The 23,638-nt window shown below is 43.8% G+C and overlaps 2 protein-coding genes across 3 annotated transcripts in view; one reads left to right on the top strand and one right to left on the bottom strand.

Moving 5' to 3' along the window:
* The first annotated feature begins 54 nt into the window (after window positions 1-54).
* Window positions 55-4,856, top strand: EXOC8 (exocyst complex component 8). Its single transcript, XM_008268260.4, has one exon. The coding sequence runs from the start codon at window positions 199-201 to the stop codon at window positions 2,377-2,379; it is 2,181 nt and encodes a 726-aa protein (XP_008266482.3). The 5' UTR covers window positions 55-198; the 3' UTR covers window positions 2,380-4,856.
* Window positions 4,857-15,531: 10,675 nt separating this feature from the next.
* GNPAT (glyceronephosphate O-acyltransferase) overlaps window positions 15,532-23,638 on the bottom strand; it is a 40,383-nt gene continuing 32,276 nt past the window's right edge. For both annotated transcript variants that reach the window (XM_002717374.5, XM_051820709.2), the window contains exons 10-16: window positions 23,085-23,327; window positions 21,968-22,047; window positions 20,594-20,734; window positions 18,984-19,083; window positions 18,812-18,905; window positions 17,565-17,626; window positions 15,532-16,301 (exon numbers count right to left, since the gene is read on the bottom strand). In XM_002717374.5, coding sequence (XP_002717420.2) covers window positions 16,258-16,301; window positions 17,565-17,626; window positions 18,812-18,905; window positions 18,984-19,083; window positions 20,594-20,734; window positions 21,968-22,047; window positions 23,085-23,327 — 764 coding nt within the window. In that variant the 3' untranslated portion in view covers window positions 15,532-16,257. The remainder of the gene's footprint in view (window positions 16,302-17,564; window positions 17,627-18,811; window positions 18,906-18,983; window positions 19,084-20,593; window positions 20,735-21,967; window positions 22,048-23,084; window positions 23,328-23,638) is intronic.

The raw sequence follows: 23,638 nt of genomic DNA, 5'->3' as shown, positions 1-23,638 counted from the left end.
GTTCGCGGGCAATCCTGCGCAGTCGTACGGTCTGCGCTCAGCCGCTTGCGCAGGCGCAGTGTGAGCAGCTCAGACCCGGGCGCAGGCGTACTCGTCTTGCTCGCATCTTGCTTCCTAAGCCCTGGAGCTCGGCTGGAGTTGGGTGGGTCTCGACAGCCGTGGCGACAGTGACAGCGACTGCCTGAGACCCAGACGGAAATGGCGATGGCGATGTCGGACAGTGGAGCGAGCCGCCTGCGGCGGCAGCTAGAATCAGGGAGCTTTGAGGCACGGCTGTACGTGAAGCAGCTCTCGCAGCAGTCGGACGGGGACCGGGACCTCCAGGAGCACCGGCAGCGCATCCAGGCTTTGGCGGAGGAGACAGCGCAAAACCTGAAACGCAACGTCTACCAGAACTACCGGCAGTTCATAGAGACGGCCCGCGAGATCTCCTACCTGGAGAGCGAGATGTACCAGCTCAGCCATCTCCTGACGGAACAGAAGAGCAGCCTGGAGAGCATCCCGCTCACCTTGCTGCCGGCCGCCGCCGCCGCCGCGGGGGCCGGCGCTGCCTCGGGCGGGGAGGAGGGGGCAGGTGGCGCTGGGGGCCGAGACCACCTCCGAGGCCAGGCCGGCTTTTTTCCCAGCCCCGGGGGCGCCTCGCGCGACAGTTCCGGCCCGGGCGAGGAAGGAAAGCAGCGCACTCTCACCACCCTGCTTGAAAAGGTGGAAGGCTGCAGGCACCTGCTGGAGACCCCGGGGCAGTACCTGGTGTACAACGGGGACCTGGTGGAATACGAAGCGGATCACATGGCCCAGCTGCAGCGGGTGCACGGCTTTCTCATGAACGACTGTTTGCTGGTGGCCACCTGGCTGCCCCAGCGGCGGGGGATGTATCGCTACAATGCTCTCTATCCCCTAGATGGCCTGGCCGTGGTCAATGTCAAGGACAACCCACCCATGAAGGACATGTTCAAGCTGCTGATGTTCCCCGAGAGTCGCATTTTTCAGGCAGAAAATGCCAAAATAAAACGAGAGTGGCTGGAGGTGCTGGAAGAAACCAAGAGGGCCCTCAGTGAAAAAAGACGAAGGGAACAGGAGGAAGCAGCGGCCTCTAGAGGGCCTCCCCAAGTGACCTCCAAGGCCACGAACCCGTTTGAGGATGATGAAGACGAAGAGCCAGCTGTCCCCGAGGTGGAGGAAGAGAAGGTGGACCTATCGATGGAGTGGATCCAGGAGTTACCTGAAGACCTGGATGTGTGCATTGCTCAGAGGGACTTTGAGGGGGCCGTTGACCTGCTAGATAAATTGAATCATTACCTAGAAGACAAGCCCAGCCCACCTCCTGTAAAAGAACTCAGGGCCAAGGTGGATGAGCGTGTCCGGCAGCTCACGGAGGTGCTGGTTTTTGAACTGTCCCCAGGTCGTTCCTTGCGAGGTGGGCCCAAGGCTACTCGCAGGGCGGTTTCTCAGCTAATCCGGCTTGGCCAGTGCACAAAGGCTTGCGAGCTGTTTTTGAGAAACAGAGCGGCAGCTGTGCACACGGCCATCCGTCAGCTTCGCATTGAAGGTGCCACTTTACTCTATATTCATAAGCTGTGCCATGTCTTCTTTACGTGTCTTCTCGAGACTGCCAGAGAATTTGAGACAGATTTCGCCGGCACCGACAGTGGCTGCTACTCTGCCTTTGTGGTCTGGGCGAGATCAGCCATGGGCATGTTTGTAGATGCTTTCAGCAAGCAGGTGTTTGATAGCAAGGAGAGCCTGTCCACGGCAGCAGAGTGCGTCAAGGTGGCTAAGGAGCACTGCCAGCAGCTGGGAGATATTGGACTAGACCTCACCTTCATCATCCACGCCCTTCTGGTGAAAGACATCCAGGGGGCCTTGCACAGTTACAAAGAAATCATCATTGAAGCCACCAAACATCGCAACTCGGAGGAGATGTGGAGGAGGATGAACTTGATGACTCCAGAGGCCCTGGGCAAGCTCAAAGAAGAGATGAGAAGTTGCGGGGTGAGTAACTTTGAGCAGTATACCGGGGATGACTGCTGGGTGAACCTAAGTTACACAGTGGTCGCTTTCACCAAACAGACCATGGCGTTTTTGGAAGAGGCCTTAAAGCTGTATTTCCCAGAGTTGCACATGGTACTGTTGGAGAGCCTGGTGGAAATCATTCTGGTTGCCGTCCAGCATGTGGATTATAGCCTTCGGTGCGAGCAGGATCCAGAGAAGAAGGCTTTTATCCGACAGAATGCGTCCTTCCTATATGAAACGGTGCTCCCGGTGGTGGAAAAAAGGTTTGAAGAAGGTGTGGGGAAACCTGCCAAGCAACTCCAAGACCTGAGGAACGCATCAAGACTCATGCGGGTGAATCCTGAAAGTACGACATCAGTCGTCTGAGGCTGGAGTCTGTCCATATGTGTACAGATGATAGTGCTTATAGGTTATTTATATTTATATTGTTGTATTAGCATATTCTGTATAGTCTCAAACACAGCTTACAAGTAAAAAGTGCCCTCAGAGATGCAAAACCAAAAGAAGAAAGGAAAAGAATGTAAAATTAAGCCCAAATAACAAAAAATATCAAAGTTGTTAAAACATATACTGACCTTTTAAATTATGCTAGTTCTCTAATGGGTTTATGATAGCACTACAGTTATTTCAGCTTCTCCTTTGAACCAAAATACACTTTCTCACAGTGTATCTTATTCAACACAGATAAATATGTCTACAAATACATCAGTTTACGTGTGTGTGAAAAGTTTCCTGGTTACGTTTCTTAAAGGGTGCAGTACCATGTAAAACACGCTGCCTCAGTACTTCCCCTTCTTGAAGTGTGATTGGACACTTTTTGGGGAAAAGAAAGGAGTTGGGAAAGTTGGTTTCGGAGTAAACTCTAGTCAAAAGAATTCTTTCTCCATGATCTAGCTAGCTAGCTTGGGGCCTCAGATACTCCAGTCCCTATATAGGAGGAAGCTTTTATACAGATTCAAACATTTCCAACAGAATTTGAATGGCTAATTATTTTCACTTGTTAATTAGCCGCTCCATAGTTTTCCTACTGGAGTTGGGAACGTTTACTTGGAAATCTTAAAGATTGTGATTTTTTTCAACACGTTTCTGAATTGTGTGAATTTCCAGCTGGAGCTTTTGTCTGTTATATTTATATTTAATAATAATAATAATAAAACAGGAAACTTGACAATCCTGACTGCAGCCAGTGATTTTAGCTCCCTTTTCAATGTAGGTTATTAGGGGCTGTCATCAAGCAAATGCAAAAAATTTTTCACTGAACTATTTAGATTTTAGGGACTGAGTAGCTGGGAAAGTAGAAAAAAAATCATAAGCAAATCTCAGTGGTTTCACTGAGTATGACAACTTTGAGCAGAGATTTGTTTTTGGTTTTGTATTTTTGTAACAAAGTGGAGAACCGAAGTGAGACAGTGTGCCCAAAGGAAAGGGAAGAAGAGAATCTTTTACTTAAAAAAAAAAAAAAGAACAAACAAACTCCTGGAATGCTCCATGCTGTGTTTTTCTTGTTTTATTTTTTACTTTCCTTCTTTGCTTTTGAAAGTGAATATAATGCTTACCGTAGATTGTTAGTAACGCACAAATAAAAATAAAGAAATATGAGCTTCCCAACATTTCTAAATGATTGTTTCCATTGTGTATTAATTATATGACATTCTTCATTCTTTGAGAGAAATTGTGCTTGCCAAGATTCATTTTTTTCCTAGTTGTGATTCTTGTCCTTAAGTGCCATTTGGGTGCCAATGATTTCAAAAGGTCATTTCTTTCTTCTTAAAAAAATGGTGTTAATAAGACTGTAAAAATTATGTAAAAGCTAAAGTAGATTCCAAATAGTGGCTCAAGGTTGTAAAACCCCTTGACTTGATTACTTATGCTAGACCAGCCTTTTATTTTCGTTTTGGCTGTTTAATTACAAGGTTGAAATTATTAAAATTACAATTTTAATTTTTTTCATATAACTTTAGGATTTTCTAGATAACTACAACAATATCTCTGTGAACTAAATTATACTTTTTTAAGATCACTGGAAACTTGAATTTTGTAAAATTATGTTATTTGATTATTTTTGCCATTTACACTTTATAACATTATACTGTATGAAACTCAAGTATAAATACATGATGCTGGTCTGTGAATGATACTTCTGAAATCACAATTCCTCTTAAGGCATGAAGCTGTAGAAACTTAAATGTGTATGTAAACTCATATTAAATAGAACTGTCTACTTTTTGAAACTGGAAGTACAGAATTTTCTTATGTTAAAATGTATGTGTTTCTTAATCAGAGTTATAACTGAAGGAAGTAAGCTTTTGCTGAATCAATTAGTGGGAAGTTGACTCAAGACCACCAGTGTTGTAATGTACCTTGTGTCCAGAAAAAAAAAATTACAATAATTGCAATATTCAAAGTGGACTGAGACCTTCTAATTCTTTTGTTTCATTATACTCCAAAACAAACTAAAAATTGAATACAGTTCAAAAATACTGTACATATTGAAATATACAGCTTTGGCATTGACTGCCTTTGTTTTGTCTGCTTCAAGCAGAACACTGTCACTGGAGCTTGGAATCACAGACTTGACTGAATTAATTGCTGTTTGGGAAAGCGTGCCCTGTGGAATTAAGTCTCTTTTGATTAACGTCTCATTTCACTTAAGTGCTGAGGACTTTTTAAAAAATGCTACCTATAGAAGTCAGCACTTGCTTTTTGCAACTTGATATCTAAGATTGGGAATTTGGGACTTGATGTGTAGGTTAAATTAGTATATGTACATTTTGCTTTGCTGCGACATGAGGGAATCTGAAATGTTCTATAAAAATAAATTAAAATTTTTCTTAAACATAAAATTATTACAGTGAATATGTGTTTTCCTCTTTAATCCAGAATAGTATTCTTTTATTAAATTTTATTTGTTATACAAGTTTCATATGGGAATAATATTCTTATGCTCTTGCTACTGAACTGTTGAAGATCATAGTTTGTTTTTCATTTCTTTTATGTTTGTGGAGAGATTAGGCAGGAGTTGTTAGTTGATTTAAGTAAGTGTTCTGCTAACTGTAACAACTGTGACTAAATCAGATCTCAATTCCTTAGGCTTTTCTTGAATGGGAAATTTCACATGTACAAAATGTGAATTTAAAGTAAATTCATCTGCACATCCTGAAATAAAGAAAATATAGGCCGTAGGCCGGCGCCTGTGGCGCTGGCACACTGGGTTCTAGTCCCAGTCAGGGCGCCGGATTCTGCCCCTCTTCCAGGCCAGCTCTCTGCTGTGGCCAGGGAGTGCAGTGGAGGATGGCCCAAGTGCTTGGGCCCTGCAACCGCATGGGAGATCAGGAGAAGCATCTGGCTGCTGCCTTCGGATCAGTGCGGTGCGCTGGCCGCTGCGCGCAGTGGCCATTGGAGGGTGAACCAATGAAAAAAGGAAGACCTTTCTCTCTGTCTCTCTCTCTCACTGTCCACTCTGCCTGTCAAAAAAAAAAAAAAAATATATATATATATATATATATATAGGCCGTAACACCTAGGACCTAAGTGACATGGTTCTGCTTTTTTAAAGTAATATATAGATAGTGAGGAAACTGTCACAGATTTTAAATACTTAGTGATTATTTTAAAAGAGTGTTATATGAGGCTGGAGAGTTCAAAATAAATTTCTGCATGCTTTATTCTGTTAGATGCTTAAAATTTGGAAAAAGTCAACAAATACAAATTAGAGAATAAATGCCCAGTTGTTTAGAGTAGGAATATTGAGAAGGAAGACTGCAATGTAATTTTGAGTAGCTTGGAAATTTCTTATAGAATTGTTAGCAACTGTGCTGTTCTTTGAGGAACAGACAAGACAGATGTTTAAGAAAAAGGTAGAGCATGCTGTGAGCAGAGATACAGATATGGGAATGGGGGTGTCAGTGAAAAGGTCCGCTTGAAAGGATTGCATAGTGTGGGGAAAGGTATTTAAGTAATACACATTTGTTAAGAAACCTTCAACTGCCATCTTCCAGGAGTTCACCAACATGATGAACACAAAAGGAAAGAGGAGTACCCGATACATGCTCTCTAGGTCTTTTAGAAGACATGGAGTTTTTCCTTTGGTGCACACATGCACATCTACAAGAAAGGTGATATTGAGACAGTAAGGGAATGGGTACTGTTCAGAAAGGAAGGCCCCTTAAATGTTTCCAGGGCAAACCTGGAAGAGTGTATGGTGTTACCCAGCATGCTAGAAATAAGGGCAAGCTTCTTGCCAAAAGAATTAATGTGTATAATGAGCATATTAAGCACTCTTAACAGCTGAGCTAGCTTCCTGAAAGATGTGAAGGAAAATGATCAAGAAATACAGGAACCCAAGAGACAGCTACGTGGGTTCAGCTGAAATACCAGCCTGCTCCACCCAAAGCAGCCCACTTTGTCAGAACCCATGGAAAGGAGCCTGAGCTGCTGGACCCTATGACGTTGCCATATAATATGTGTAAATACATAACCTGTGGACTACTATTTAAAAAGAGAGAGAGAAACGTTCAATTCTTACAGAAGGAAAGTAAAAATTCAAAGTCCTTATGCCCTACCAATCCCCCCAAAACCCCATCACCAGATATAGCAGTAAGAGTTTCATGTACAAGCCAGAAATTGGGTCATACAATATATATCATAACACATCTTGCTTTTATTCACTTAACAATTGAGAATTTTTAAAACATGTTCCTTTTAAAAAGGAAGAGTGTCAGGAAAGGAGTAAGTGAAGATAAAAACTTTTTTTATTTTTTTATTTTTTGGACAGGCAGAGTGGATAGTGAGAGAGAGAGACAGAGAGAAAGGTCTTCCTTTTTGCTGTTGGTTCACCCTCCAATGGTCGCCGCACTGATCCAGCAGGAGCCAGGTGCTTATCCGGGTCTCCCAGGGGGTGCAGGCCCAAGCACTTGGGCCATCCTCCACTGCACTCCCTGGCCACAGCAGAGCTGGCCTGGAAGAGGGGCAACCAGGACAGAACCCGGCACCCCGACCGGGACTAGAACCCAGTGTGCCGGCGCCGCAAGGCGGAGGATTAGCCTAGTGAGCCGCGGTGCCGGCCCCTGTAAGCACATGTTGTACATATAGGGCAGCCAGTGAAAATGATACATATAATAGCATAAAAAATACCAAATATCTAGGGGGAAGTCTAATGAAAGATGCAGAAAGTCTTCATCAGGAAAGCTCTGAGATCACTGAAAGTAATTAAATGAATTTGAGTAGTAGATTTAGTATGAACCTTAGGTTGGAAGTGTCAACATTGCTTATATGTCAGTTCTCTCCAAATTGATTTATGGATTCACTGCTAACCAAATCCCAGTAGGCTTGTTTGCATAAAGGAAATATTCAGTCAAGTTCTTTTGATTTTGATTCCCATGTAGAGAGTGTTGCGGTCTGAGAATTACTTTGGTGTCCCCCAAAGGCCCATGTGTTAAAGGCTTGGTCCTGGGAAGTGTTGGAACCTTTAGGAGGTAGGGCCTGGTGGGAGGTTCTGAGGTCACTGGAAGTGCACCCCAGGAAAGGAGTTCTCATGTGACCTCTCGAGTTCTCATGTGAGCGCTGCTACAAAGCCTGAGTCTGGGCCCGCCATTGCTTTCTGGCTTGCTGTGATTTTTCTCCTCCACTGCCATCCTCCATCCTCACTGGATGCCATGCTAATGCGGCCACCCGGTCTTGGACTTGAATATCCCAGACTGTGACTAAATGATCCTTTTCCCTTCGTAGAGTTAGTTATGTCAGATATTTCATCATAGTAGTGAAAAGCTGAGTGCAACAGCTTTCTTCTTAAGACACAAGTTGTTGAAGTTACTGTGGCACATATTTTGATGAAGTTCTTGTGACAGATAGTCCTGATTTAGGATGTGACTTTTGAGAGTAGGTCTTTGTAATCCAACGTGACGAATGTCCCCATGGGCATCAGGTAATGACATCGCTGTCTTCACCTGGACTGCTGCACTTCCTGTCCAGGTCCTGCAGGTCCTGGCTGCCACTCATCTGATGGTTTTTCCTTCCCCTCATTCTTGCACTGGTTTCCTTATTCACCATCATTTCCTTCAATTTTTTTTTGTTTGTTTGTTTATTCCCTAATGTTGTTGGCCTGCAATAACACCATCCCATGGGGTTGCCGGTTCATGTCCCAACTGCTCCACTTCCAATCCAGCTCCCTGATAATGGCCTAGGAAAGCAGCAGCAGATGGCCCAAGTGCTTGGGCCCCTGCCATCGACATGGGAGACCCAAGTGGAGCTCCTGGTTTCAGCAATGGCCCAACCCCAGCCACTGTGATCATCTGGGGAGTGAACCAGTGGATGGGAAACGTGTGTGTGTGTGTGTGTGTGTGTGTGTTCCTCTGTCTCTTTCAAGGAAATAATTAAATATATATATATATATATTTTTTTTTTTTAAGTAAGAACACCTCTCTTTTCTGATAGAGTTCCTACTTGGTTGCTTGCTCACTTTTACAAGTTGGGCAAGGACCATCAGCTCTGAGCATGGAGGCAGGGCTTTGCACACACAGTGCACAGTGGGATGATCTGGGAATGTTGACATCAGGTAGTTCCAGCTACTCAGATTGCCCAGAATTTCCTAGCCTCTTGCCTGGAGAGATAAGGTACAGCCCACTGCGCTGGGAGCTGAGGCAAACAGGCTGAGATGGGCCATCCTCTCCGCAACTCTACTTGGTGCCCCCTTTGCCCAGGGAACCTGTTTCACCCTCATCAGAGGAACTTATCTCCAGGGGTTACTGAGGCAGGACACAGCAGTGCTGGCTTTGAGGAGTAGGAGCTGGGGATCCAATGGCTTTGTCAACAGCTTTGATCCAAGCTCCTTAAAGAACTCACAGTTGGACAGGCACAGGGGACAGAAATGTACATAACTGCTTTTAATATCCTAAACAGGCGGGGCTGGCGCTGTGGCGCAGCGGGTTAACGCCCTGGCCTGAAGTGTGGGCATCCCATTTGGGCACCAGTTCTAGTCCCGGCTGCTCCGCTTCCGATCCCGCTCTCTGCTGTGGCCCGGGAAAGCAGAAGATGGCCCAAGTCCTTGGGCCCCTGCACCGCGTGGGAGACCTGGAAGAAGCTCCTGGCTCCTGGCTTCTGGCTTCGGATTGGCGCAGCTCCAGCCATTACGGCCATCTGGGGAGTGAACCATCGGATGGAAGACCTCTCTCTCCGCCTCTCCTCTCTCTGTGTAACTCTGACTTTCAAATAAATAAATAAATCTTTAAAAAAAATCCTAAACAGGTGTGTACAATAATATGGATGCCCAGAAGAAGGAACTGATGACTCCCTGGATAGGTAGAGACAGTTCCAAGGAGAACAGAAGAGCAGACTACGGAAGGATGAATGGAAAGTCCGTTCACACGAGGAGGAAGGTAGGGCCTTCTCTGCAAAACCCAGAGGCCTGAAGGGTCAGGCACTCGGAGCTCAGGCAGCAGCACCCGCGGCTACAATGGTGGATGCAGGCCTCAGTGCACTCTCTGCCTCGACCCATGTCCCCTTACCTAGCCGTCGACCTCTGGTCTGGAGTCCGGGCTTGCCCTGCCTGGTTTGACTTGTTACTATGCCAGCTCCCTCTGCCCTGCCAGCCAGCAGCCCCCAGCCCAGGCAGCACCCCTGCTCTTTCTTAGACTCCCAGCTTTCCCTGCAGGGCATATCCTGAGTCCACACCCCCTCTCCCTCCTTGAAGAACGCAGACTTCTGGCTGCCACAGATAAAATGCACTGTTTACACAAACAAGGATGTTTTCAGTAGTATATGCCTGTTGCAAATATTGTGACACTTGGGACAAATATAAGCATCCCAAATACTTACACTCAAAATAATTGTTACTAGTTCCATTTCTAGGCTAGCTGCCTGCAGGATATACAGCCCTGCCCTCCCTGCCAGTGAGGTAGTGTGTGCTGACTCCAACAACTGCAGATGGAAGATACTAGGGGGAGCTGCATCTGTAGTGAACATGTAGATTCTTTCCTTGTCATTACTTCCCAAACAACACAGCACAACTATGTGTGTAGCATTTACACTGTATTAGGTATTCTATAATCTAAAGGATATGTGGGTAGCATTTACACTGTATTAGGTATTCTATAATCTAAAGGATTTAGATTATACCATTTTATCTACGAGACTGGAGCAACTGTCCATTTTGGGGTCCACAGGGCTCACAGATACTTGTACATGCTTTCTGTCTTGTTCCTGCCTATAGCCTAGAACTGGCATGGGAAAAGACACAAACCTGCTTCTGGCTAGGCACAGTCTGGAAACCAGTTTCACCAGGAATGAAACCATTTGTATCTCCATCTGTTTGACTCTCGTGTCTATTTCTCAGTTAGTGTACCATAAGGAAGGAGCAGGGCCTAGTTAATTAGCAGCACAAACTCTAACCATGACCTCTGTCATAGATGCGGATGCTGCGCCTAGACATACCCATTTGCAGGGAGGATGGTGCGGGCGGGGTTGGGGAGCACCTGGTATCAGTCTCAGGTTCATGGAAGGTACTGCAGAGCTGTCCCTTTTGCCCATCCCAGGGGATCCTTCAGACTCAGCCATTCTGTGTGTTCTCTGCTGTTTATGACTCGAAGACCTTTTTTAAGACTGAGACTTTTAAGGGCCTCGCTGGCTCCCAGCCCTAAAAAAACTTCTCTCTTTATGGTTCAGGGTAAGGGGATAAGGAGGCCTTTCTCCCTCTGCTCCTCTCGTGATGCTCTGCCTCTTCCTGCAAATGCTGTTCCGCCGGGCCTTTAGATCACTGCAGACAAAGGCCTGAGAGGAAAATGTTTTCCTGCCACGTCTGTGCCTTCCACCTGCTGCCAGTTTCCCAAGACAAGGAAGATGAAGCTGCTTTGTTTGAACTGCGAAAAGGAAAAATGTAAGGAGACAGGTAACAAAAACGTCAAAGTGTTACTCATCCACATATGCAGTAGGTACACAAACCAGGCCTCACCAGGATGACTTTAAATAGAGGAACAGACACACAGAGAGACAAAGAATGATGAAAAGAGGAGTGGGAGAATGAGATGGAGAGAAGCACACACAGGGTCTCAGGAACGCTAAAACTGCAGTCCCAGCTTGCAGCTTCAGGGCTCAGAACCCCACCCCAGGGCTGCTTCCTGTCTAGCAGTTTCCAGGGGGAGCTCCAGCAACTTTTGCTGGCCTCCTCTATCCGTGGGCCAGGCGGCTCCCCCCTCCCACTGCACACCTGGCTTCCTCCTTGGCGCCGGCACTGGGCTCCTGTGACTCTAGAAGTCAGCCCTCTGGCCTGAGAGTTGTCACTTTTTAAAGAAATAAAACTTGTTTTTTATAGTCTTGTTAGAACCATGGTTCTTTGTCACAGAAAGCACCAGTAAAATGCAAACAAAGTGGGAAAGTGGGGAAACACTCTCCGCGTCATATTTCTTTCATGCATCTCACTTTCCTTCTTGGTAAAGGGGGACTCATCCTAATGGTGTCTACCTCATAGTTGCTAGGAGGATTAAATACCTGGAAAGCACCTGGCACATAGTAAAGTGCTCCATAAGCATTAACAAAATAGAACAAGAAGTCATGAGTTTCGCCTCGGAGAGGGAGCACAGCCAACTCACTGGGGGCTTCCACTTGGGGGCCCAGGTCCCAAGGCGACTTCAGCTTCTCCAGTTCAGAGGCTGTTGTTTGCAACCAATAGCACACTGCATCAAAGTAACTTTCAGCTTTTTGATCACAACATTACCTTCTATTCTACTTCAGGAATTATATATACTTAAAGAGTATAGATTCTATCCATAAACCCATTTGATTTCTCTGAAAGTTCAGGGAAGCATGAATCAATAAATTGTTAGGGTTCAATTTTTCTCTGCTCTGCTGTGAAATACCTTGCTGATAAAAGTGTGCAAGCTACAAAGCAGGTTTCCACCAAGGGAGGAACTCCCAGGTCACACTTGAGCAGGGCAAATCTCTGCCCAGATGTGTGACAACAGACAATAGCCAACAAAAAAAAAATTATCATGATTTTCATGTATAATATTTCTACACACTAGTGAATGCTGGCTGCTGATAGATACACTTCAACTTCACCACCAAAACAGGTACTCTTCTTATCCTTATTTACAGTTGCAAAAAAATCTTCTATCCACCTGGAAGATGGGCTTCACCAACATGAGTAAACAGGACGGGATGCTGTCCAAGGAAGAGGTGACTGATCAAGATAATAGTAAAGAGAAATCCCAAGTTGACTCTATACAGAACTGTCAGAAAGCAATCAGTCTACATGCGCTCCAAAAACATGTGTTAGAACTCACTGATGGGACATTCATACTTCTGTCAGCCTGGTAACTTTAATTAAAAATAATAATAAATGTGACATCAAAATCTACTTTCTACCTCACAGTGAATGACTCCATTCTACTGATGATGCAGAGAAAGAGTTGTGTGGACTCCTACTATGGCTTGGCTGAGCTTGGAAGGTGGTAGATGTTTGTAAGAGCCAGAGGCAGGGCAGCACACCTAAAGCCCTGAGACCAGTAGTTGGCTGGGGCAGGTTCTCAAAGTGGTGGGACAGGGATGCAAATGTTAATGGCTGTACTAGTTACTCTGAAGACATCCAATCTCACTGTCCCTAAGTCAATTAGTAAAGAAACAGTAGTAACAGCTTACACTTAACACCAAGCAATGTTTCAAATATTTTACCTACAGCTATGATCTGAATGTCCCCCAAAACTCATGTGTTGAGAAAGCTGAGAGATAAGTAAATCACACAGGGGGCAGGCGTCTGGCATAGCAGTTAGGACACCATTTGGGAAACGTCAGGGTGCCTAGGTTTGAGTCCTGGCTCTGCTTTCAATTCCAGCTTCCTGTTAATGCACACCCTCACAGGCAGCAGGTGATAACTCAAGGTGAGTGCACATGTGAGATGAGGACTGAGTTCTCAGCTCTTGCTTTCGCGTGTCCCAGCCTTGGCGGTTGAGGGAATGTGGGTAACAAACAGGCAGATGGGACTGCTCTGTGTCTGTCTCTTTAATAAAAAGTTAAAAAGTAAAGAAGAGGATCACACACAGCTAGTACAGATGGTACTCTTAATAGTTCAATTTTTGATTTTTGACTTTGTAATACTGCCATATTTTGCTATTTTCCTGGGTTAACAGTATGTGGTACAATACTTTCTTGCAATGCCAGGCAGCTACAGTGAGCTGTAGCTTCCAGTCAGCCACACACTCATGAGGGCAATCAACGGATACGCTACAGGGTATTGTGTTGCTAAGCAGTGATGATCACAGGTACATTAAGTGCATTTTCAACTTAGAGTATTTTCAACTTGCCATCGTAAGTCAAAGAGCATCTGTATATGGTAGGGTTGGGTTTCAAACCTAGTCCAACTCTAGACCTTATTTTCCTAGCCACTACATTATATACTGTGTTTGGAGAAAGCCTTGGAACCCCAGATGCTGTAGGTCTTTTTACTCACGTCAAGGCAGCAGTGGCAGCTCCAGAATTATAGACAGGAGGAAGTGGAGGAACTCAGGGTCGGTAAGGTGGTTTAATGGTATGGGTCTATGCAGGAACAGGTGTGGTGTGGGGCAGAAGTATGCACTTTGAAGCTTCATTAGCCCAGTAAGCATGCCATTCTTTGACTGAGATTTTTAACTTTACTTGGAGGACCTCAGGAGGGTGGCTGCTAGAGACTGAGAAGCAGTTAGTCCTCCACACCATCTCCTAGAGCTGCCTCTGCTGCGAAGCCTTGTTTGTTTTTTACTGTACCACATGCATCCACCACCTACACCCCAACATACACACATTACCTGTTTGCCAGCCTCTAATGCCAGAGCTGGCCAGGTCACAAGGCTGGCTATTTGCATCAAAAACTCACTAGTCTTTTCCCAAGACAGGGTTCCAAACACATCTATGTAAATAAAGGTCACCTTGGTTTTCAACATGTGCAACCACAGCATAAATAACTACACTGGACGCATGGGATTCTTTCTGAGGCACATCTGCAAAACAAGAAATGGTCCTGGTCCCTGCTTCCCACTTGACTTAGACTCAGCCTGGCTCTCCTTGGAGGACAACAACTTTTTACCAATTTAGTAGCCTTGCTGTAAAATCCTCAGCCAGGAACACTGTCCAATTGACTTATCAACTCAATACACATGAATCTTCTTGGGCTTACAGAATATCAGCCTCAAGCAAAGCCACACAGAAGCCCTCTCCACCTCCACCCCCATCATCAATGCACGCTCTAGAGTAATGGGTCTTAAACCTGAATATGCAAAATACAGCCCGGCCTCTGGGAAACAAAAACACATTCCAGACAATTTGATACAGATAGCTCCAAACTACATTTTGAGAAACATTTCATTGAATACCTATGTCATGATCAACTCCAATTCAGATTTTATAGAGTCTCTAAGCCATGGTATATGTTGACTCCTGCTATAGACTGAAGGGTGTCCCATCACCCCCAAATTCTTCTGTTGAAGTCCTAACCCATGTTGTGTCTCTACTTGGAGACAGGGCCGTTGGAAGGTGATTGGTTTAGATGAAGTCATGAGGATGGGGCCCTCACCATGGGTTTAGTGTCCTTACAAGTAGACACCAGAGAGCTTGCTTCTTCTCCATGAGTTTGCAAAGAGGACATGTGGGCACAGAGAGATGGCAAGTCCAGAAGAGGCCTCAGAATGAATTTACTTTATAGACACCCTGATCTTGGACTTCCTGCCTCTGGGACTATGGGAAACATCATCAGTGTTTAAACTGCCCCGCTTATAGCATTTCATGTGCTGATCCAAGCCGACTGATACCCTTCCCTTCTCATCAGTTTCACTATTGGCAATTCTTGTTCCAGCCACGCTGATCTCCTTTTAGGTCCTCCAGAACTTACCCCGGGACATTATGATCATTAATGTTCCTCTGAACACCCTACCCCACTGTTTCTTCATCTATCACTCCAATCCCAACCCCAAAACCTTGAGGATTGCCTCTTGATCAAACCATTCTTAGCTTAAATGTCACATCCAGAGACAGCAAACTGCCAAGGCTCTCAGTGTTCGCCCATCTTACTTCAAACTTCTCTTCCCTTGAACCTGTAAGTATATTTATGACAGGTCACATATCATCTCTTTGTTGTACATACTTTAACTAATTCATTTTTATTTATTAAGGTCCTCAGGTGGCAAAACTTAAAGCTAGAAAATTTACCTCTGTCAAACTCCTCCTTAAGGCAACTTTATTTAAAGCAAATCTTAAGAAATGCAAGATGCAGGCAAGAATCCCTCACCCAAATGTTTGAGAGCATTAGTGTATCAGATTTGGGAATATTTTCATATACACAATGAGAGAGAGAATGCAAACCTCCACACAAAACTCATTTATGCTTCATATACATCTTATACACACAGCCTGAAGGTAACTTTACATAATATTTTTAGTACATGATGCATTTTTACTGTGAACTATCAGAGGAGAACAGCTGTGGAATTTTCCACTCATGGCATCATGTCAGTGCTCAAAGAGTTTGGGATTTTGGAGCATATCAGATTTTCACATGGCTTAACTCTTTCAAAGTTTTCTTTTATTGATTTATTTTTTAGATTTTAATTTATTTGGAAGGGGAATTACAGCAAGAGAGTGAGAGAGAGTTCTTCCATCCGCTGGTTCACTCTCCAAATGGCAACAATCAGGCCTGGGCCAAGCTAGAGCCAGGAGCCAGGACTCCATCCTGGTCTCCCCCGTGGGTGGCAAGGGCCCAGATACTTGGGCCATCTTCACTGACTTGCCAGGAGCATCAGTGGTGAGCTGGATCAGAAGCTGAGCAGCTAGGACTCCAAGTGACACTCCAATACGGAATGCTGGCTTCACAAGCAGTGGCTTAACCTGTATCACAACGCCGGCACCAGCAGTTTTCTTTGAATAGTCAGAGCCCTTAGGTTGATGTTGTACTTTCATTCGGAAGTCAACATAAAAGTTTAGCACATGTAGTAAGTTGAAAGTGTTAATGAAATCAGAGTTGAGTTTTGCTTTTCCAAACATGTTTTGAAAAGATTGTTTTATTTTAAACACACACTGTTGGATACAAATGCCTTTTAACCATTGTAGTGGGGAAGATTACACTGATTGCTCACACTGATCATTTCTTCCTCTCTACTGAATTCTCTGTTCTCGGAGTCTTGCGAAGGACGAGAAGATAATCTCTTCCTTTACTTCCCTGTTGTTGTAATAACAGTCCTTTGATGACAGTAATTATGTGACCAAATTTTCCGTAATTGGTGATTATTATTAAAGTTTTGCAGTGGCTGGTTTTCCTATTGGTATCTTACATCCTAAGATAAAAAAAAAAAAAGATAGCTAGTGAAATGACATTGGCTTTGCTCTTCCTCATACAACTGTCTCTGATGCTACTGTCCCAGACAGGAGACTCTGTACAGAGCTTTACAGGCTGAGCAGCCCGACAGGGACACTAGTCCACTCAGCCGGAGAAGCGGCCAATGCTCCAGGTGATGATGAGGCAGCACCGCAGGGCCAGGGCGGAGCCAGACTCAGGAGCTGAACCTACCATGTTCTTCAAAATCTAAGTTTAGTGTGTTGAAGGATGTTCCCAGACATGTTACAACTGCTTCCCATGACTAAGAATGGGATTCCCTCATCCTTACAGAATGGGGTTTTTAGATTTCTTAGCATATTTGGAATTGAGTTTCGAGGTTAATGTAAATAGAAGGCTGATATTTTGATCAATATATTTCCTTCTACAAGGTCTAGTTCCAAATCTGCATCAACTATTTTATTGCCTTTCTACCCTTTTCCTTCAACCATTCTCCTTTATCCATATGCTCTGCCCTAGTTTTCGACTGATACCAACAGAATGATCTAACACTTATCTATGCAGATTTGACAAATGTATTGAATTACAGACAACTATTTTATTCAAATGTTAATACCTTCCCCTTAAAATTATCCCACCAGTCCCATAAGACATGTTCTACATCTCTTCCAGTCATTTATCTTTCTGTTTATGCCAACACTCTTAACTCTTACAGGACATATAAAAATATGGCCTTGCATTTTTTGGGCTGCTCTACCTCTTTATAAACTTGAAAGGATCTAGAGCAGAGTAAGGGTTGGATTAGCCACTCAAGGATATGCTGTCAGCCTTTAAAAGTTTAGAAAGTCAGAAAAATGTATACTCTGACCCTAATCCTCCACCTGGGAAAGAAGGGATCCAAGCATGGAGAGGAAAAGGCATGCATCAAAGGATGAATGACAGGTGTTCTCATGAAGACTAGATGTGAAATGTATGTATCTCTGTCTGAAGTTAGGCAAGTTAGGAACTGACTAGGCTGTATTAGACTGCCTATATATACGTGTGTTTTCTTTGTTAATCTCCTTTGTCCTTTCTCTTTAGATTCCTTGAAAAAATTCTAGACTATATAAATAGTTCCCTATTTATATTTGAACTTAACTGTTGTTCATTTTAATAAGATATTTTGTGCCACAGTATATTTTATTGTTCTACTATATACATATTCTATATATACTGTATTCTACTAAATACAATGTGAAAAATCATTTTATTAAACTGTACTTACCAAGCATTTCTTCTAATTTGGTTGTGGCAGGTTCATTCACACTAAATATATAATCATTATTTCTAGAAGAAAAGAAACAAACCTTGTTATCGCACAAATGAACAACGTATAACATTATTATACATTGTTCCTGACACACATATATACAAACAGAAAGACCACTTTTAAATAGTCCACCTCAAGACTACTCTCAAGTGGTTGAAAGGCTTCCTGCTCCTGTTCTACCTTCTGGCTTTGTCCTTCAAAAACTTCTGACCACATAAAAGATACGACTGTGTGGGGCAGGCACCGTGGCACAGTGAGCTGTCTCCACCTGCAGCGCCAGAACCCACTATGGGCGCTGGTTCATATCCCAGCCACTCTTCTTCCAATCCAGCTCTCTGCTATGGCCCAGGAAAAAGAGTAGAAGACAGTCCAAGTCCTTGCACCAGTGCACCCACATGGGAGACCTGGAAGAAGCTCCTGGCTTCGGACCGGCCCAACTCCAGCTGTTGTAGCCATCTGGGGAGTAAACCAGCGGACGAAGACCTTTCTGTCTCTCCCTCACTCTTTAACTCTACGTCTCAAACAAACAAATAAAATAAAAAATCTTAAAAAAAAAAAAAAAAAAGATATGACTGTGAAAGTTTACGCACTCAGTTTTATCACTGTTAACTTTATTCACTTAAAATATCTATCTATTATGCATCTGCCTAAAGATCCAACCACCTATAAACCCACACACTACACTCCATAAAAATCTTCCTTGTAATTAATCTGCAAATTTGAGTATTAGGTCAAAGCCAAATTACTTGCCTAAGTACTTCTTTTTTTGATTAATTTTTCCATAAAATAAAAATTTCACAATAGGGGCCGGCGCTGTGGCATAGTGGGTAAAGCTGCCGTCTGTAGTGGCAGCATCCCATATGGACACTGGTTCGAGTCCTGGCTGCTCCACTTCCAATCTAGCTCTCTGCTATGGCCTGGGAAAGCAGAAGAAGATGGCGCAACTTCTCTGGCTTCTGCACCCACATGGGAGACCCAGAAGAAGCTCCTGGCTTCAGATAGGTGCAGCTCCAGCCATTGTGGCCATTTGGGGAGTGAACCAAGGGTAACAGATTGGCTTAACTCATTAGGGGATGGATAAATAAAGCAGAATGTAACATGTACTAGATCATACATTTCTACCTCTCCCTGAAGTGTGTAATCAAGCATCATTTGTTGTCTTTGCCCCTTCAAGCACCCATGGGATCTCACACAGTACTTACACTTTCTTCTTCTCTACTACCCCAAGCCTCACAAAAGCTGCTAAGGCATTTTTCTGTACATCAGAAGATAATACATCGTAACACTGAGAGGCACCTAAAAAATGGAGAAGAAGAATTTAGTGGACTGCATTTTTGTTCTCTAGTAAAAGAAATACCCAAAGAAGTGACTGACCTTGATTGAGAAGCTGACTTGTGAATTTTCTAACAGCAGCCAAGTACTGTTTCTCAGTGAAGTGTTCTTCTTCTTCTTTCAAGAGGTATATGCAAAGTAGCTGATTATAAGAGGGAGGGTGAGAGGAGTAAAAGGGGAAAAGGATTGCCAAATACAACAGAACAGTAAATACCTTTACATTCTCCCTCGTGAGAAAGACACAGAGTGGAGCAGAATAAAGACCACCTCCTAGCTCCCCAACACGCACATACACAGTCTGAGTAGGGAAAACCAGAGGAATTTTTAGGACAAGTCTTTTGGGCTTTTATTGGTTTTTATAATTAGGGAAAAAATTGGAATAATACTGACACTTTAAAAAACTTAATTTTTCATTATGATACTTTGCAAGTTCATTGCTATGTTACTATATCATATGCTACTTGAAAGAGCAAGGGGCCAGGTTTTTACAACTTTGTGTCTTTCTCTCTCTCTCTCTTTTTTTTTTTTTTTTTTTGACAGGCAGAGTTAGACAGTGAGAGAGAGAGACAGAGAGAAAGGTCTTCCTTCCATTGGTTCACCCCCCAAATGGCCGCTACAGCTGGTGCTGCGCCGATCCAAAGCCAGCAATCAGGTGCTTCTTCCTGGTCTCCCATGTGGGTGCAGGGCCCAAGCACCTGGGCCATCCTCCACTGTCTTCCTGGGCCACAGCAGAGAGCTGGACTGGAAGAGGAGCAACTGGGACAGAATCTGGCACCCCAATCGGGACTAGAACCCGGAGTGCAGGCGCCACAGGCGGAGGATTAGCCTAGGAGCCGTGGCGCTGGCAACTTTGTGTCTTTCTCTAAATACATCTAACAAAGTGGGAAGCCCTAAAAACTTGATGATTTCTATTGCAGAAAGGTGCTTAAAGGTGGAACTGGCACTTAAAAAGTGCTAGGCTGTGTAAGGAGGCTGACAGGGGTTATTTCATTAATCACAATCACTGCTCTGCCAGGAAATCAGTTCAGTAGTTGCATAAAGTGCACATAGATAAAGAAATGAGAACCACCAAATTTGCCTCTCTACAATATGGATAAGGGCCCCTTCTCCCCCTATGGTTTAGATTTCAAAATTCCTCATTCCCTCTGAATTCTGGGCCAATTCCTGCTGGAATTGTTCCCTATACCTAACCACTCTTGAGAGCTCTGACAAACTTTCAGATACCTGCATTTGAGCTTTTTCTTTTCAATATTAGCATTCAGTAATATAAATAATTGATTTTATGTTATTATTCAAGTTTTACAATTACTGAATGCCTACTATGTATCAAACACCTTGCTATTCCCTATGAACGATAGACATACAATGTGACACAATGCTTAGGTGTAACTGTGGTCACATGAATACTGAGCTCCAGACATCATGAAGCTACTGTTCTCTTGGATCCGTAATGGACCACATCTCCTCCATTTGCAGGGAGCAAGGTCTCCCTTAAGAGGTGAAATCATCTATTCTATGAATCAGTGTCTCTGTTCTACCATTCACTTGAGGAAGACACTCCCCTTTCATACCAGAAATAAGCACAGGGTGGGAGTCCTACAATTTGTTATAGGGGTGGGGGTGAGGGGTTAAAGGACAAATAAGTTACATACCTTATAACATTCCACAAAAGGTCTGAAGAGTCCTATTAAAAATTCTAACACAGCATTTCCTTTCTCTGTAACTAGAATGTCCCGTGTAGTCATTTGTATGGTCTCACTTTTACAAAGCAAGTAACAACCTTCTTCAAAGTCCTGAAAAGGGAAAGGAGTTCCCATAAGGCATCCACTATTTCAGGTTCATGGGTACACTGCCAATCTCAAAATATACAGTCACATGTCCTCAGACAAGAGAATACCAGCTAATTTCCACATCCACTCCCAAAAAAATCCTAGTTGGTTAAAAAAAAAGTCAGGGGAACATTTGTTCTAACATGCAAAATGTTGAATTTCAACACAGCAAATACATAAAAAACAATTCTAAGCCTTAGAAATCATGATTTGATTGATGGAGTTTTTTACTTTGCACAGTCACATTCCTTAACTGTAAACAGAAAGTGCACACAACAAATCTTTTTTTTTTTTTTTTTTTTTGACAGGCAGAGTGGACAGTGAGAGAGAGAGAGAGACAGAGAAAGGTCTTCCTATGCTGTTGGTTCACCCTCCAATGGCCGCCGCGCTGCAGCCGGCGCACGCGCTGATCCGATGGCAGGAGCCAGGTACTTCTCCTGGTCTCCCATGGGGTGCAGGGCCCAGGTACTTGGGCCATCCTCCACTGCACTCCCTGGCCACAGCAGAGAGCTGGCCTGGGAGAGGGGCAACCGGGACAGAATCCGGTGCCCTGACCGGGACTAGAACCCGGTGTGCCGGCGCCGCAAGGCGGAGGATTAGCCTATTGAGCCGCGGCGCCGGCCCAACAAATCTTAAAAATACTTAGAATCATGTTTTTGTGCAAAAAACTGATATCCCTGTCCTCATTCCCTACAGAATTAAATTTGTTCTCCATTGCACAGGATATAAAAACCTAAACGAGCTTCTATTGTGCCCATTCTGTCACTCCCTACCCCTACAAACCAGAAGTCCACTTTAGGAGGCTGACCACTCCTCAGCTGTCTACAAAACCAGGCAAGACCACAACTCTTAAAAAAAAAAAAATGGTATCTGCTTGGCTGACCCATCCCAAAAAGTTACTAACAGGAAAATGTATACTGATTTTAAATGCTTACTAAAACAGTTGGTTTATTTACAGTGGCTGCAATAATGTTTCAAAGTGTAACCATTTTCTCACCAAATATCCCTAAGTTATTAAATTTGACCCAGAACAAAACTAGAGTCAGCTGACCTGCAGGTATCCAAGTTTCTCTTTAAATCTGTCCCACTTGGCCTTGAGGACAAGGATAATATACTGTCTGAGACACATCTGCAAATTCATGCCTAATGTTCCTAGAACTTGCAAACATACTAGTTTATTGTTGTAAGGCCTTTTACCTTTACTGTGTTTCCTGGAAAGAAGATGAACTCGTCTGAAAAAACATCACGTAGGAAGCGAAAAGAACTGTAGACATCCTCTGGAAATAAAGTCATGATATAAAATTGTAACACTGCTTTTGAAACTTTCAGGGAGCACAAGACAACCATGATACTCCAAAATGCAGTCTTTCAAAAGCCTATTTTTATTCATACAACAAGGAGAGTAAGAATTCCCCTAAAGGAGGCTAAAGCCGAGCAAATTATAGTCTAGTATACTTTTCACGGCTGAATCTAAATCACAAGGAGGCCTCTAATCAGACAGTGTAATAACGAGCAAGATACCACGATCTTAGAAGCCAGGGTATCTCAGTTGTCCCTATCCCATGGTTTCCTTAGAGAAGGAAAGGAACTAATTTCTTAATATCCCTCTATATCACTCTAATATGTTCATCATTATCTTTAATGCTTTCCCTTAGAATAATCTGCAGAGTTTGAAAAACCAAACACTAACTCTGGCCAAATCTCAGATCACCCGAATGGGAACATTTGGGATGAGGCTCACCTTCTAGTAATTCTAATGTGTAGCTTGAGCTTAAACCCCTGGCCTTGCCTATGTGCTCCCGTAAACAAGAACTGAGCTTTACACACGTTTACACCCCTCAATGCACCCAGAATGCTACCGTGCATCCAGTACACACCCTGTATTGCCAGACTGTTTACCCACCCTGTCTGCTCTGTTGGATGAGAACTGTTAACAGCAGATATAGAGCCTCAGATGATCGCTTCTCGGCCTTCTGGCTAAGATCAAGTGTGGAACATCAGATGAGAAATTCAAAAACTGTACTCAAATACCAGGTACTTCCGTGAGTATTATACAAATTTCTAAGCCTAACTTTTCTTACGGATAAAAGGAGAGGCTTCAATTACAAGATTTCAAGATCCTTCCATTTCTAAAATTCAAAGCAGATGCCCCATATTTAGGGAACAAATCTGACTTCTGAATATAAAGGTCCCAATGCTGGTTGTTGTGTGGGCTGCACAGAAGTGGCTGAGCATTCTGAGGCTTCAAACACTGCTCCCTACATGGAACTGAAAGGTCAGGTTTCTTCTGAAATTCAGTATTCCTGAAAGTTACCTTTCCTGAAGCCAGGCGTCATCTGCAGTGCTACAGCAACTAAGGATGGACGGACAAAAATGTTGAGCAACTGATTCCGGTAAGTGGAGCACGTGAGCAGAGTGATGTGCTGGAAAATAAGTCCGTCGACCACTTCTGAGTCTCCGGATTCCAATTTTAGAATCACCTGGTCTTTGACAAGGCTGGCAATGTTGGAATGCAGAAGGATGTGGTGCTGGACAACTTCTTCAGCAGGCTCATTATCTACATACAAAGACAACTCATTCAAATGAGGCGGTCACTGTGGGGAGTCTGTGGCTTAGATGCTGGAGTGCTACTAACTTAACGACACTTATTTTCAAGTGCCAGGTACTGGTTTCAGTCTCTACCAAATGAGGTCATGATACTATATGTTAAAGATATTTTTAAAATACTAATTCAGGGGGGCAGCATCGTGGCATGGCAGGTTAAGCTGTTGCCTGTGATACTGGCATCACATATGGGTACTGGTTTCAAGTCCCTGTTGCTCTACTTCTGATTTGCCTTCCTGATAATGCACCTGGGAAAGCAGCAAA

Source organism: Oryctolagus cuniculus, chromosome 13 (assembly GCF_964237555.1).
Source record: "Oryctolagus cuniculus chromosome 13, mOryCun1.1, whole genome shotgun sequence".
Lineage (NCBI taxonomy): Eukaryota > Metazoa > Chordata > Mammalia > Lagomorpha > Leporidae > Oryctolagus > Oryctolagus cuniculus.
This window is presented reverse-complemented; position numbering and strand designations above follow the sequence as displayed.